General features: G+C 48.5%; 1 protein-coding gene across 3 annotated transcripts in view; it reads right to left on the bottom strand.

Moving 5' to 3' along the window:
• Positions 1-1,047: 1,047 nt before the first annotated feature.
• SLC49A3 (solute carrier family 49 member 3) overlaps positions 1,048-15,471 on the bottom strand; it is a 42,658-nt gene continuing 28,234 nt past the window's right edge. For 2 of the 3 annotated variants that reach the window (XM_027819230.3, XM_037902234.2), the window contains one exon: positions 1,048-5,095. In XM_027819230.3, the coding sequence (XP_027675031.2) occupies positions 4,944-5,095 (152 nt within the window). In that variant the 3' untranslated portion in view covers positions 1,048-4,943. The remainder of the gene's footprint in view (positions 5,096-15,471) is intronic. The other variant, XR_006291115.1, reaches the window with a different exon arrangement.

Here is a 15,471-nt window from a genome sequence, read left to right as displayed (position 1 = left end):
AGAGCAATAGGTAAGTAGATAACAGTAGTAGTAGTTCTCATTCACTAGGAACTACTACTCATAGAATGCATGAATTGAAGGGAATTGTGCCAGGCTTTGTGTCACAGACTGGGGTGTGGGCACTCTGGCCTAGTGGTTAGAGCAATAGCAATCCATCCTAGTGGTCGGAGTCGGAATCGAGATCGAAGAGTCAGAGCCGGTGTCAGGAACCCAGAGTCAGAAACGAAGCAGGGCTCAAGAGGACTGAAGCAAGGCTGGGAAGAAGGCAGGGAAAGGATTAATCACAGCACTGGCAACCACTGGCCAAGTACTACTGCTGGGCTTAAGAACAGTCAGGGCAATGCCGCTGAACCAATCCAGCCATCTGCTCAATTAGGTCTTTCAGCTGGTTACCTAATCCCAGGCCCAGCTGCAGGTCCTCATGCTTGACACTTTGTTTTACAGATAAATGACCACCCTTCAGTAGTTCTTTTGGCAGGGTGTGCTCCTGAGCAATCTATGAGGGGCTGATGGTTTAGGTTTGCAGTAATGTCCTGCTAACAGACTGTTGTGATGTCCAGATAAACGATCACACAACCAACACCATGGCCCTGTCCCACATTTAGAACATTCACACTTACCGTTTAAACAGGCCAAATGCATCCTTGATTGGCTTGGGTCACACTTTCACATTAGCTACTTAGAAAGTGCAAAAGCCTCTTGTCTGCTCTTGCTATTCTTCTATAAAATGCTCTATGGAAATCAAGCTGATGCTTTCTGGCTCAGTCTTATGCAGGCCCACAGGCCGCAGTGTGACAGCTGATTCTGGATACACCTGCTTGCACTGCATTTCTCCCCACTGCCACAACCAGTTGAAGTCAGGTGTCTACCTGGGATTAATTTGCCACCAACTGTTCAAGGCATTTGAGAGAGAGAGGGAGAGCCTGAAATGCATGTTTTTCACACTATACTAATTATACGTCTCTAGTGTAACAGAATTGTTCTGATTAGTTCATTTTGTGCACCCTCACATGTACAAAATACTTATAAGTGGTGCCACAGTTGTCATTTTGAAAAAGCACCATTTATTAAATTGGACAGTTTGCAGAGATACAAACCAATCATGTACCGAGAGCATTTTGATCAGGATTGAGGAATGGCTGACACGATTCAGTCATACTTTATTAGGCATTTAGTGCCACAGTTGCAGAGTTGACAAACTAAAGTCTGCTTGTCAGATAACTTCACAGTCTGTTCTTCTGAAGTACTTTGAAGTTATCTCCTTGAATCTTAATCTGTTATCCGCTTAAGCCTCTACTTTAGACAATTCCTCCCCTTCATTCTGTGAATTTTAGTCTAATGGGAATGTAAGGCTTTGTCTATATTAGCACTTTTGTCAGCAGCATTTTTGTCACTTGGGGGTGTGAAAAAACGCCTCCCTGATGGACATAAGTTTCACCAACAAAAGCACTGATGTGTACAGTGGTATTTCGCTGGGAGAGCATCTCCTGCCGACATAGCTAGCACCGCTCATTGGTGGTGGTTTAGTTATGCCAGGTATGCCAGGGGTCCTGCTGGCATAGAGTGGCTACACAGGAGACTTTACAGCAGCGCAGTTGCAGCCGTACAGTTGTGCTGCTTTGAGATCTGTAGTGTAGACAGCCTAATGGGTAACAGTACAAACTAACAAATGGTGATCAACTAGTAAAAGAGATTGTGAAGGTGACCAGTGCACCTGGTCCTCAACAAGTGTCAGTGTAGCCTAAATCCTTGGCTGAATCTCAGGCTTGATCAGTTCACACACTGGATTATACTAGACTGCCTGAAGTTTGACCCTCACTCACACAGACTATAGCCAACCAGGAAGAAATTCCACTGCAGACGCAGTCAGATTTCTTGTGACAGTACATGCCTGGAAGGCAGGAAGAAAGAATGAATTGCAAATGTGTTTAATCTAGTTTGCAGTGTACCGAGAGCGAAATAATACATGCTTTTGAACAATTAGCTCCCTCCAATAGGAGAAAGGGCCGTATACAATCTGCATTGCTAAAACTCACTTAATACTAAGTCCTGAAGGACATCAAGTCCCTTTTTCCTGTAAGTGGACTGGAGAGCGGGACAAACTGATCCTAATATTTGCAAGTGTCATTTACAGCACTTTATCCAGTAGCTTTTTACAAGCACCACCCCAGGTTACCTGTTAGCACTGAAAGGCCATACATGGGAACAAGTATTCAGACTTGGAAAGTTTAACTTCATTTGTAACTCCTTGCCAAAGAACTGCAGTGCAGTGTTGCTGTGGAGGTATATTGGATACAAACCATTTTGCTTGCAGTTCACTGCAGAGAAGTCGGAATCCGTTTTCTGTCCACTGCAGTCATTACAGTCATTAAGTTTTATAAATCACAGATGACTCCTGGCCCCTCTGGACCCCTCCCACTATGTCCTGGCAGCATGGATCCAGCAGTCTCCTGGTTGCTATTGACTGGGTTCCCCTTTGGCTGCTCTCTTATAGTTAATGAGGACCGTGCGGAGAGATAATGCTGCTTCAGGCTAATCCTCTGCTCCTGCCCATCATATCTACACTGAGGATCACCTCTCCTGGTTGTAGGGAGAGCGAAGCGGGGTCTTAAAGGCAGCAGGCCTCCTTTCTATGCAGGTTGCAGGTATGAGAACATCTGTGCATGGCTCTTGGGAGACAACCCAAATGTCACTTTAAGACACCCCTGCTGCCTCCTAGAAGGAATCTGAAATGGTCCTGCCTCCGTTCTAATGTGTGTTTGTGTTACAGCCAACACACCACATGGCTCGTTCCCAAGAGACTGCAGTTTTACAGCAAGGGAAAGTTTCCCCAACCACGTCTTAGCTGTTTCCAAAGTGCAAATAGTGCCTGGGTCACAGACAGCTACAATGGAGAGATGGCAGGGGGCAGGGACGGAGTCATTAGCGTCCCTTGGACAGCAACTTGTGGCCTCTGTAGAACTGGTCAGGAATTGTCTGCCAGCACAGGGTTGCATAGGAAAATGCTGATCTGTCTAACCCAAAATGTTTCACAGGCATGTGGCAGGTTCAGTTAACATTCATCAAACCACAGGTGGCAGTTTGGAACAAAACCTCCCTGGTTCCCTGCCAGCTTACCTGGCAGGCTGCTGGACACCCCGGGCTTCCAGGGTCTGCAGCTCCAAGGCTGCACCGGAGTTGGGGACTGTAGGGCCTCCAAACTCCCCACTGTGGGGCTGGGAGCTTGGTGGCCCTGAGTGCCACACCTGAGCTTGGGCTTGCGAGGCTTCCAAGCTTCCTCCCTGGAGCTGGGAGCCTGGAATTCCTGGGGTTGGGCTTGCAGAGTCCACACCCTGTGGCCCCAGCTCAGGATGCCTCCGAAATGCAGCCCCTGCAAAGCCAGGCAGCTGCTGAGTAAAAGGGACATGATTTTGCAGCTGCTGGTTGGTGGTGGGCAGCCGCGAAACTGACATGAATCGTGTTAATTTCACTCAGCAGCTGACTGGGCCTGGGGAGCATATTTCCTCTTGGAAACACCACCTGTCCATAGTCCCAAAATGAAGATTCCTAGGAATTTCCTCTTCCCTGGAAAGGCTGAAAAAATTGTTTTGTTTCGAATTGGACCGAGTCCCGCGCTGGAAATGTCAATTTCCCATGGGTCGAGTTTTAGTCCTTGGGCCTCAATCATTCCTGGCAGCACCTGCAGGTCTGTTACAGCCCCCTGCACTCGCCCGGGACACTGTGCATTAGTCTAGGCCCCCGAGGGGTGAATCGCCCCCGTGCTACCATTACTGGCCTCCAGCAGGTTCCCACTGACGGTTGGCCTTTGCCCCTCCTTGGAGTTCTTAGGGGTGTCATGGGCAGTACCTGCTGTGGGAAGGAGCTAAATCATCATTTTCCTGCCATGTCCAACAGTGCTAGTGCATCACGTTTAACCTCACCATCTCCTGGGCAGTGAGCACAGGCCTGCTCCAGGGTCAGGGAGTTCAGAGGGCAGCAGGTGCCTTTGCTTGTTAAATTGTAACTATTAGAAATGGGTCAAGGGTTTGTGTTAAGGTTAAGGTTCAGCAACAGGCTAGAAATGAATTCTGCACCACTGATCGTATGGCAGGTGAGTGGGTGGAGGGAGGGTGGTATAAAACCCAGTCTCGTAACATGCGCTGGCTCTTAAACTCTCCTTCTCCAGGGGCGGGGGGGAGGGTCAATTCTCCTTTACATTTGGTGCTTAAATATCAGGGCTGTCCTTCGCATGTCTACTGGTAAAGATGCTGCAGGTAATTTTAGAAGCATGTGCTGTGCCCAGCATGGGAGCTTACAGAACATTGAACAAACTAGCAGCAGGCAAAGATAAAACCCACCTGCCCAGTTTTTACTACCCCCATCCCTTGATGAAAGGTCACCCCAAGCCATCAGAATTGTCATGCTGATCAGAACCATGGTCCTTCGAGGCCAGTGTTCTGTCTCTAGCAGTGGCGCAGCTAGAGACAGAACACTGGCCTCGAAGGACCCTGGTTCTGATAGCTAGCAGCTAGCTCCCCAATTCTCTCTCCCCAACCTCTAGTATTTAAACAATGGCCTTAACTCCTGAAACGTGAGGTTTATCTCCCTTGCAATACTTCAGCATTACTATTTCAACGGAATATTCTTATCTCTGTAAATGTCCAATCCATCTTTGGTTCTTTTAATCACTTTAGCAAGATCCAAATAGCACAAATCTCCCTCCCTTGCATCTTGTCCTAAAAGTCCAGCTTGGGCTCTGGTGGAGAACCACAGGGACGGACAACATTCCAGCTCCTCTGTCATCAAACTTGGAGTAGCATTTGTATTGTCGTAGCACCTATAAGATCCATACCAGGCTCGGGGCCCCAGCATGCCAGCTGAATGCACAGGTGTGACTGGCCCTTTCCCACAGAGATTAGTCCGTTTTTCCCAGCATGCTAGTGTACAGTTGTAAATAAGACATTTTAGGCTTCAGGAGCTGTTGCTTCTATTCCAATTTTGTTGACTGAGGTGGCATTCGATGCTTCGGCGTGGAGTCTCTTGTAGTCGGAGTGGAAGAAGATAACATAGAAGCAGGCTACAACACTGCATGCTCCAGCCATCACCAGTGTGGAAACTGTATACAAAGAAATAACCACGTTAGAAAGTGAACGTCACTTGTCAAGGTTCCTTCCCCACTCTGAACTCTAGGGTACAGATGTGGGGACCTGCATGAAAACCCCCCAAGCTTACTTTTACCAGCTTTGGTTAAAACTTCCCCAAGGTACAAACTATTTTACCCTTTGCCCTTGGACTTCCACTGCCACCACCAAACGTTTATCTGGGTTTATTGGGAAAATGTTGTTTGGAAACGTCTTTCCCCCCAAAATCCTCCCAACCCTTGCACCCCACTTCCTGGGGAAGGTTTGGTAAAAATCCTCACCAATTTGCATAGGTGACCACAGACCCAAACCCTTGGATCTTAGAACAATGAAAAAAGCATTCAGTTCTTGAAAAGAAACATTTTAATAGACGAAACAGTAAAAAGAATCACCTCTGTAAAATCAGGATGGTAGATACTTTACAGGGTAATTAGATTAAAAACATAGAGAATCCCTCTAGGCAAAACCTTAAGTTACAAAAAAGACACACAGACAGGAATATTCATTCTATTCAGCACAACTTAATTTCTCAGCCATTTAAAGAAATCATAATCTAACGCATATCTAGCTAGATTACTTACTAAGTTCTAAGACTCCATTCCTGTTCTGTCCCCGGCAAAAGCATCACCCAGACAGACCCTTTGTTTTTTCCTCCCCCCAGCTTTTGAAAGTATCTTGTCTCCTCATTGGTCATTTTGGTCAGGTGCCAGCGAGGTTATCCTAGCTTCTTAACCCTTTACAGGTGAGAGGATTTTTCCTCTGGCCAGGAGGGATTTTAAAGGGGTTTACCCTTCCCTTTATATTTATGACACGTCCCCCAAATCACAGCTAGGGTGAAACGCTGGCTGGGATTTCTTCCTGGAGCTCTAGGAAAAAACAGAGTTAATAAGACACATGCACCTCTAAATATACTACCAAGTACATAAAGACTAACAATATTTTCCACATCTCAAGGAAGATTTTAACCAGTTGATTCTGGGAAACTTTCATGGGAGAGTGCATCAGCCACTTTGTTAGAAGCTCCTGAGATGTGTTGTATCTTGAAATCAAAATCTTGGAGAGCTAAACTCCACCGAATAAGTTTTTTGTTATTTCCCGTGGCGGTATGAAGCCACTGTAGCGCAGCATGGTTGGTTTGCAGGTGGAAACGCCGTCCCCAAACATATGGGTGTAGCTTTTCCAGAGCATAGACAATGGCGTAACATTCTTTTTCACTGACTGACCAGTTGCTTTCCCTCTCAGACAGTTTTTTGCTGAGAAACACTACAGGGTGGAATTCTTGATCCGGTCCTTCCTGCATTAAAACTGCTCCCACACCACGCTCGGACGCATCTGTGGTTTCTAGGAACAGCTTGTCAAGGTCTGGGGCCCTTAGTACAGGGTCAGACATGAGTGTTGCTTTAAGCTGGTTAAAGGCCTTCTGACACTCTTCTGTCCACTGAACGGCATTTGGCTGTTTCTTTTTGGTTAGGTCTGTCAGAGGGGCAGCAATTTGGCTGTATTGCGGTACAAATCGCCTGTAATAACCGGCCAAGCCTAAGAAGGATTGAACCTGTTTCTTTGACCTTGGGACAGGCCACTTTTGGATAGCATCCACTTTGGCCTGTAGGGGGTTGATAGTTCCTTGACCCACCTGGTGTCCAAGGTAAGTCACTCTGTTTAGGCCTATTTGACACTTCTTAGCCTTAACAGTTAGTCCTGCCTCCCTTATGTGCTCGAAGACTTTTTGTAGATGTTCCAGGTGTTCTGCCCAGGAATCAGAAAATATGGCCACATCGTCAAGGTAGGCGACTGCATATTCTCCTAATCCCACTAGGAGACCATCTACAAGTCTTTGGAAGGTGGCGGGTGCATTTCGCAGCCCGAAAGGGAGTACATTAAATTCATACAGCCCGAGATGTGTGGTGAAGGCTGACCTTTCCTTGGCGGATTCATCTAGCGGTACCTGCCAGTACCCCTTGGTTAAGTCCAAGGTAGAGATGAACTGGGCCCATCCCAGTTTCTCTAATAGTTCATCTGTGCGTGGCATTGGATAGTTGTCTGGGCGAGTTACAGCATTTAGCTTACGGTAGTCCACGCAAAAACGTAGCTCCCATTCTGGTTTGGGAACTAGAACCACTGGAGATGCCCATGCACTTCCAGAGGGGCGGATTACACCCATCTGTAACATATCCTGGATCTCCAGTTCTATAGCAGTTTAGCTTGAGGAGACACCCGGTAAGGTTGGACTTTAATTGGGTGAGCATTACCTGTGTCAATGGAGTGGTATGCCCGTTCAGTCAGTCCTGGGGTGGCTGAGAACGTCGGTGCGTAGTTAGCGCACAGCTCCTGGATCTGCTGTCGCTGCATACACCCAAGGATCATGGAGAGGTTCACCTCTTCCACGCCACCTGCACTTTTCCCTTCGTAGTAGACACCTTCAGGCCACTCAGCGTCATCTCCTCCCTGGGCTGTAAACTGACAAACCTTTAATTCTCTGGAATAAAAGGGCTTTAGAGAATTAATATGGTACACCTTAGGCTTTCGGTTGGAGGTGGGGAATGCTATGAGATAATTAACATCTCCCAGGCGGTCCTGGACCGTGAATGGCCCTTCCGACGATGCTTCCATTTTATGGGCCTGGAGCGCCTTTAAGACCATGACTTGGTTTCCTACTTTGAAGGAACGCTCTCTGGCATGTTTATCAAACCAGGCTTTTTGCTCTTTTTGAGCATCCTGTAAGTTTTCTTTAGCAAGGGCTAAAGAGGTTCGGAGGGTGTTTTGTAGGTTGGTTACAAAGTTCAGAATGTTAGTTCCTGGAGAAGGTGTAAATCCCTCCCATTGCTGCTTCACCAACTGTAATGGTCCCTTAACCTCGTGGCCATAGACAAGTTCAAATGGGGAAAACCCTAAACTGGGATGTGGTACAGCTCTGTAGGCAAAAAGCAACTGCTGCAACACTAGGTCCCAATCATTGGAATGCTCATTTACGAATTTATGTATCATGGCCCCCAAAGCTTCTGGCCATCGCGTGGCAAAATCCATGAAAGTCAGTATGTACTGCTTTCCTCTGGGTGTCTTTTTCAGAAAAGGACCTAGAATATCCACAGCTACTCGCTGAAATGGAACTTCAATGATGGGGAGTGGCTGGAGAGGGGCTTTGACCTGGTCTTGGGGTTTTCCCACTCTTTGGCATACTTCACAAGACCGGACATAGGTAGATACATCCTTGCCCATTCCCTCCCAGTGGAATGACCCCCCGCAGTGGTCTTTGGTTCTGTTCACCCCAGCATGGCCACTAGGATGATCATGGGCTAAGCTCAAGAGTTTGACCCGGTATTTAGTTGGAACTACCAACTGTCTCTGAGGATGCCAGTCTTCCTGGTGTCCACCAGAAAGAGTTTCCTTGTATAAAAGTCCTCTTTCTACAACAAACCTGGATCGATTAGAAGAGCTGAGAAGCGGTGGGTTGCTCCGTGCCGCCGTCCAAGCTCTCTGGAGGCTTTCATCTGCTTCCTGTTCAGTCTGGAACTGTTCCCTTGATGCTGGAGACATCAGTTCCTCATTGGATTGTGGACCTATGCTTGGTCCCTCTGGAAGCGATGTAGGGGATGGGGCTGTTTCCGTTGACTGTGAACCGCTCTCTGCTGGGGAACTATGTTGGGGTTCAGGCTCTGGTTGAGCCTCTTGTGTAGGGTTATGGGCTGCTGTTGGTTCAGGTTCGGTGGGACCCTCTGGTGTTGGGGTTGCAAGTACTGGATTCAGTGCTGGCAATGGGTCTGGTGCTGGTTGTTCCGCTGGTTTCGGTTCTGGGACTGGTTCCATCTGGGTCTCTGGGACTGGATCCACTACTGCTGTTGCAGACATTGGCCTGAGGTCCGGGTCCATCACCTCTGACTGGGTCCTAATAGAAGTTTCCGGAACATTTTTTTCACTAGGAGGGTGGTGAAACACTGGAATGCGTTACCTAGGGAGGTGGTGGAATCCCCTTCCTTAGAAGTTTTTAAGGTCAGGCTTGACAAAGCCCTGGCTGGGATGATTTAGTTGGGGATTGGTCCTGCTCTGGGCAGGGGGGTTGGACTAAATGACCTCCAGAGGTCCCTTCCAACTCTGATATTCTATGATTTTATGATTCTATTGTTGGGGACACTGGGGCATGGCCACTAGGCAACTCAAGGGGATGGAAGACCACGAGAGTCGATGAAGCCCCCTCGCACTAGGCCCAAGTGTCCTTGGCCCCCCCTTGCCTGGAGGCACTCGCAGCAGCTCTGAGTACGAGGCCCAAGTGTCCTTGGCCCCCCCGCCTGGAGGCACTCACAGCAGTTATGCTGAGGATCTGCAACATTATGTTGCAGAGTCAGACTGCCTGAAACTAAGCAAGGCTGAACAGGGCAGATATGGAAGAACAGTGCTGAATAAAGCAGCTTTATGTATAGTTTAACAAATGATACAGAGAATAAGGGAACTAGCTGGGAACTGGATTGGCTGGCTACATGGATACTTGGGGCAGCTTGCTATTGGATAAGTATGCTGGAAAAAAGGATGTATAAAAGCCTGTGTAACTTCCTGCTCTGTGTGCAGGATTTGAGATTCTATTCTCCCTGTACCTTTTTGCAGCTGCAAATAAACTTTTCTGCTTCTCCACCCCGTTGTGATTATTGGGTGTAGCACACTGGGTAGTGAACCAACCCAAGCTGTTGTTTAGCCTCTCGGCACTGGGTACCGGCAACAGCTTTTGGCGTCCTTGGGTGGGTGACGAGGCTGCTATTCAGCCTTGCCCGGACCCCTCCTGGAGGTCGAGGATTGCGGCGAGAACCGACGCCCAGCGCGCACCGGTGAGTTCATCGGGGGCCTCGGAGGAGACGCGATTTGATCGACCCCGGAGGGCACAACGGTGCAACACACTCATATAGTGGAGAAGCAGCTGTGGATGACGGTGAAGAACCAGTCCCTTAGACATAGGGGTGGAGCAGCTGCGGACAACGGTGAAGAACCGGTCCCTTGGATAAGGTAGGAACCTTTTGAAATCCGGATTGTATGCTCTGTTGGAACCTGGGGATGCCAAGAGTTACCCTGTAGGTATGGGACAGGGACAGAGCTCAGGGGTTAGGGCACGGTGTACGCCCCTAGAATGCATTCTAGCAAACTGGAAGGTATTTGGTGCAGATCCGATGACTAAGAGCCAATTAAAACGATTCTGTAAAGTTGACTGGCCTCAATATCAACTAGAGGACCATAAGTGGTGGCCACCAGGAGGGTCAATTAATTACAACACAATCCTCCAATTAGTTTTGTTTTGTCAGTGAATGGGAAAATGGAATGAACATTTGTATGCACAAGTGTTTATGGCTTTAAGAAATAGAACAGAGCTGTAATTCTGCAGAGCTGTAATCTGATTCCGACTGGTTCGGTAGTAGCTAATGTTAGTCCTCAGATCCCCACCCCCACTGTAATGGCAGAGCCGGTGTCCCCTTCGGCCCCCAAACCCCCACCTTATAAGGGTAGGATGCCTCGGGTTACAGAGATTGCCCCCTCGGTGGGACTCTATCCTTTGCTTACCGAGACTGTTGTGGCTTGCCCAGGGGCAGACGGACATCAGGCTACCACTATGCAAGTTTACATCCATGTGCCATTCAATCCAATAGACTTAGCAGCTTTTAAAACACAGGCTGGGGAATTCTCAACGAACCCAAGCAGGTTTATTTCAGTCTTTGAGGGGTGCCTCAGTAGTCACAAGCCGGATTGGGACAACTGTAATATCCTCCTGAGAACTCTGTTGTCTGAGGTAAAGGAATCAGGTTACAGGCAAGGGGAGCATCAGCGTTCAAGAGAAAAGAAAAAAAAAAAAAAAAGAAAGGACGCTATCTGTCAAGTTCCTACCCCAAGTAATTGTAAGCGGCTCAGGGCATTTCTGGGTATGGCAGGCTTTTGCAGGATATGGATCCCAGAGTTTGGACTGTGGGCTAAACCCCTGTACGACTGTGTAAAAGGAGCAGATCATGACCCCTTCTATTGGACCCCAGAGGCTGACAGGGCATTTAAAATCCTGAAAAGAAAATTGATGGAAGCCCCGGCTCTGGGCCTGCCGGATCTCTCTAAGCCATTTCAGTTGTATGTACATGAACGAAAGGGGGTGGCCCTAGGAGTGCTCACACAGCTGTTAGGAGCATGGAGACGTCCCGTGGCTTATTTTTCTAAGCAATTGGATCAGGTTGCAAAGGGTTGGCCGGCATGTTTACGGGCGGTTGCAGCTACTGCCCTAGTGCTTGAGGAAGCCGAGAAGCTAACATTGGGAGGAGTTATGCAAATCTATACTCCCCATATGGTCCGAGCCTTATTGGATGCAAAGGGTGGGCTCTGGCTCACCCAGGCTTGGATTGCTTGGTACCAGGCTAAGCTATTAGAGAACTCTGAAGTCACCTTACAGCCTTGCCCCTCCCTTAACCCAGCCACTCTCTTGCCAGAAACAGAGGAACAGAAACATGACTGTTTAGAGCTCATAGATGTCCAGTACTCCAGCCGTCCAGATTTAAAGGATGTACCCCTCCCAAATGCAGATTATGAGTGGTACACTGATGGTAGCAGTACTGTAATAGATGGGCAAAGGAGGGCGGGTTATGCTGTTGTGACCCTCCATAACACTGTGGAAGCTGAAGGTTTGCCTGCTGGGACCTCTGCCCAGCTTGCCGAACTGATAGCCCTGACCCGGGCACTTGAACTGTCAAAAGGAAAGCGGGTCAACATTTTTACTGATTCAAAGTATGCTTTTGGTGTGCTCCATGCTCATGCTGGCCTATGGAAGCAAAGGGGAATGCTGACAGCCCAAGGCTCCCTAGTCAAGTACGGGCCCCAAATCCTCCGGCTCCTAGAAGCTGTACAACTTCCCTTGGAAGTGGCGGTGGTACACTGTAAAGCCCATCAAAGGGAGGATCAAGATGTGGCCAGAGGTAACGCCCAGCAGATAGACAGGCTAAGCATGCTGCCACCCTGCCATCCCCTCAGACCGAGAACGCCCATATGCATGCCCTTATCCCATCAGTAGGGGAGCTTCCAACCCCTCAGTACTCTGGGGAGGAGAGACAGCTAACTGACAAACTCGGTCTCCGGGAAAAGGAGGGATGGCTCCATTCCCCGGAAGGGAAGGTCCCCTTACCAAAGGGCCTGATCCAGCCAGTGCTGCAGAAACTACATCAAACCACTCATGCTGGCAGGGAAGCACTTATCCAGCTAATGGTAAAATACTTTATCACTTCCGGACTCCGACCCCTGGCTCCCCAGGTACAAGCGGACTGCTTAGTCTGCCAAAAGAATAACCCCCGACCGGGACATCGTGTGCCACCAGCTGACCTAGACCCCACTCCGGGCCCCGGACAAGTGTGGCAAATAGACTTTACTGAGTTTCCCCAGACCCAAGCGTTCAAATATCTCCTTGTCATAGTGGATCGGTTCAGCGGAATGGCCAGAAGCCTTCCCATGCCGTAATTGCACTGCCAGAACAGTGGCCCCCAAGTTTCTTAAGGAGATCATTCCTCTCATTGGACTCCCCCTGTGGATGGAATCTGACAACGGGACACATTTCACGTCAAAAATCTTTCAAAGCATCTCACATGCCTTACAGATCCCCTGGAAACTCCATACGCCCTGGAGATTGCAAGCCAGTGGTGTAGTGGAGCGTACCAATCAGACCCTTAAACGGCATCTCTCAAAAGTGTACCAAGAAGCCTCACTGCGATGGCCTGATGCTTTGCCCCTCGTCCTACTTCGTATCCGCGTTCTCCCAAAGGGTAGATTAGGGCTTAGTCCCTTTGAAATTATGTTTGGAAGGGCATGGCCTATGAATGGCATCCCGGTTTTGTCAGGGGAATGGGAGCTGGGTAATGTTTTTTTTTGTCACAGTATATGTGTTCCCTGTCTGCTGTTCTCTTGTCTCTTCACAGGTATACCAAGGATTCCCAGCCTCTCCCCTTGGACTATCCCGTCCACTCCTTACAGCCCGGTGACTCTGTGCTTGTTTGTACCTGGAAAGACGAGCCTCTCCAGGAAAAGTGGAAAGGACCGTATACCGTCCTGCTGATCTCCCATACAGCGGCAAAGATCGAGGGACACAAGAACTGGATCCATCACTCTCGTCTGAAGGCAGTACCCGCCCCCTCGTCAGCAGAACAGTGGACCGTCCAACCTGCTGACTCCTCATCTAGTGACGATCTCGGGCTAAAGCTACTGTTTAAAAGACACAAATAGTGGGCACCTTTATGCTAAAATGGGCCCACCCAGGTACAGGAGACCCTGGGTTGAAAAGACTCTGGTGATAATTAATTGGGTAACATTGTTATTCTCTGTATTGGTGTTCCAAACCGTGCATATCAGGAGCATAACTCCTTTGTTTCGCTTGCGCACCATGTTGCTACTTTAACAAACCAGACTGATTGCTGGGTATGTGCTCCAACTCCACTGTCCCCCAAAACGGGAATGCCCCTTGACATGCTGCCCTTGACCCTAGCAGAATTAGCCGCCACCAAAGAGCAGGAAAGAACGGACTCGCCGTTCTGGAATAAGACCTCTTTACAGCAAGCCACCTATCAGGACCAGGAGTATTCAGTTGCAGTACTCACTGAGGGAGTGTTATGTTTTACCTGAAACCAATCTGATCACTATGGGCGTCCTGTGGTAAAAAGCTTCTGTGTTATTACACAGTGGGCTGATGGGTATTGGATAAAGACCAAAAGGGGAGGCCAACAGTGTGGGTGTAATGGTTCCTCCCCTTTTAGGGAAACTCTTACAAATAATCTTACCACAAAAGAAAGGTTTGGAAATATAACTTTCCATCCAGTTAATATCTCCAATGTAGCAAGCCAATGGTGGGTTTGTAGTGGTCCCTATGGCGAGTGTAATTTGAATGGCACAATTAGAAACGCCCCCGCTTGTACCCAATCAGGAGGATGGGATGCCCCCTTAGGGGCATATGAACTGTTTAAAAAAGCAGCCAAAGCAGCCTTAAATATCCCAGGAATCCCATTAAGAAACAGTCCTTACTGGGCCCTACAGGGTCACTATTTTGTATGTGGCCGAAAGGCTTACAGGGTGCTGCCAGCCAATTGGACAGGTAGCTGTTATATAGCTCATGGAGTTCCTCATCTGTCAATAACTGCCACACTGCCCAAATTGAAAGATTAGAAATGCCCGAGACACCTCTGTTGAGTCACGAGAAAAGACCCTGCGGTGACTGACTACGGCATTGGAGGGCAATATGAAGAATTCCCTCACAACTGAGAAGCTTGTAGGGTGCTCTGTACTGGGAATAGCGCCACTGTTTACCGGGCCAGCCATGGCATGCATAGGCCGCTATACTGTAAGGCTGCAAATGGTACTTGAGAAATTGGCCTTAGAGTTAGAGGACTAGTCGGTTAGTGATTTAGGGTCAGCAGTAAAAACACTAAAGAAAGAGGTACAGCAGCGCAGGACGTTTTCCCTCCAAAACAGGCTGGCTTTGGACTATCTCTTGGCATCCCAAGGAGGGGTTGGTGCCCTCATCAGGCCCCGATGTTGTGTATATGTAAATGATAGCAGTTATGAAATCTATGAAAAGGTGGTACAGGCTGAGGCCCATGCCCGAGCCGGAGCACAGGTTACCTATACTGCCCCCGAGAGTGATTGGTTGCAAACCTTGTTTTCAGGCTGGGGTTTGTCGTTTTGGCTTGGTGGTTTATTTAGCCTGTTATTGAAACTTCTCTTTCCTGTATTGCTTGCATTACTGGTATTATGCTGTGCAGTATCACGTGTTAGGGCCCTTTTGCAAAAGTTAATAAGTCATTCTCTTCAGGGCTATCACAAAGTGCTTATGCAAAGTTCTATTGTAAAGAAATAAGTAGCCCAAGTGAGAAAACTCAGAGCCAAGGTTGTTGAGTGTTCTCAAAGGAGGGAGTTGTTGGGACACTGGGGCATGGCCATTAGGTAACTTGAGGGGATGGAAGACCACGAGAGTCGATGAAGCCCCCCTCGCACTAGGCCCAAGTGTCCTTGGCCCCCCTCCTTGCCTGGAGGCACTCGCAGCAGCTCTGCGAACTAGGCCCAAGTGTCCTTGGCCCCCCCGCCTGGAGGCACTCACAGCAGTTATGCTGAGGATCTGCAACAATATGTTGCAGAGTCAGACTGCCTGAAACTAAGCAAGGCCGAACAGGGCAGATATGGAAGAACAATGCTGAATAAAGCAGCTTTATGTATAGTTTAACAAATGATACAGAGGACAAGGGAACTAGCTGGTAACTGGATTGGCTGGCTATATGGATACTTGGGGCAGCTTGCTATTGGATAAGTATGCTAAAGAAAGGATGCATAAAAGCCTGTGTAACTTCCTGCTCTGTGTGCAGGATTT

This window comes from Chelonia mydas, chromosome 5 (genome assembly GCF_015237465.2).
Source record: "Chelonia mydas isolate rCheMyd1 chromosome 5, rCheMyd1.pri.v2, whole genome shotgun sequence".
Classification (NCBI taxonomy): domain Eukaryota; kingdom Metazoa; phylum Chordata; order Testudines; family Cheloniidae; genus Chelonia; species Chelonia mydas.
Note: the sequence above shows the minus strand (reverse complement) of the source record. Positions and strands in the feature narration are given on the sequence as shown.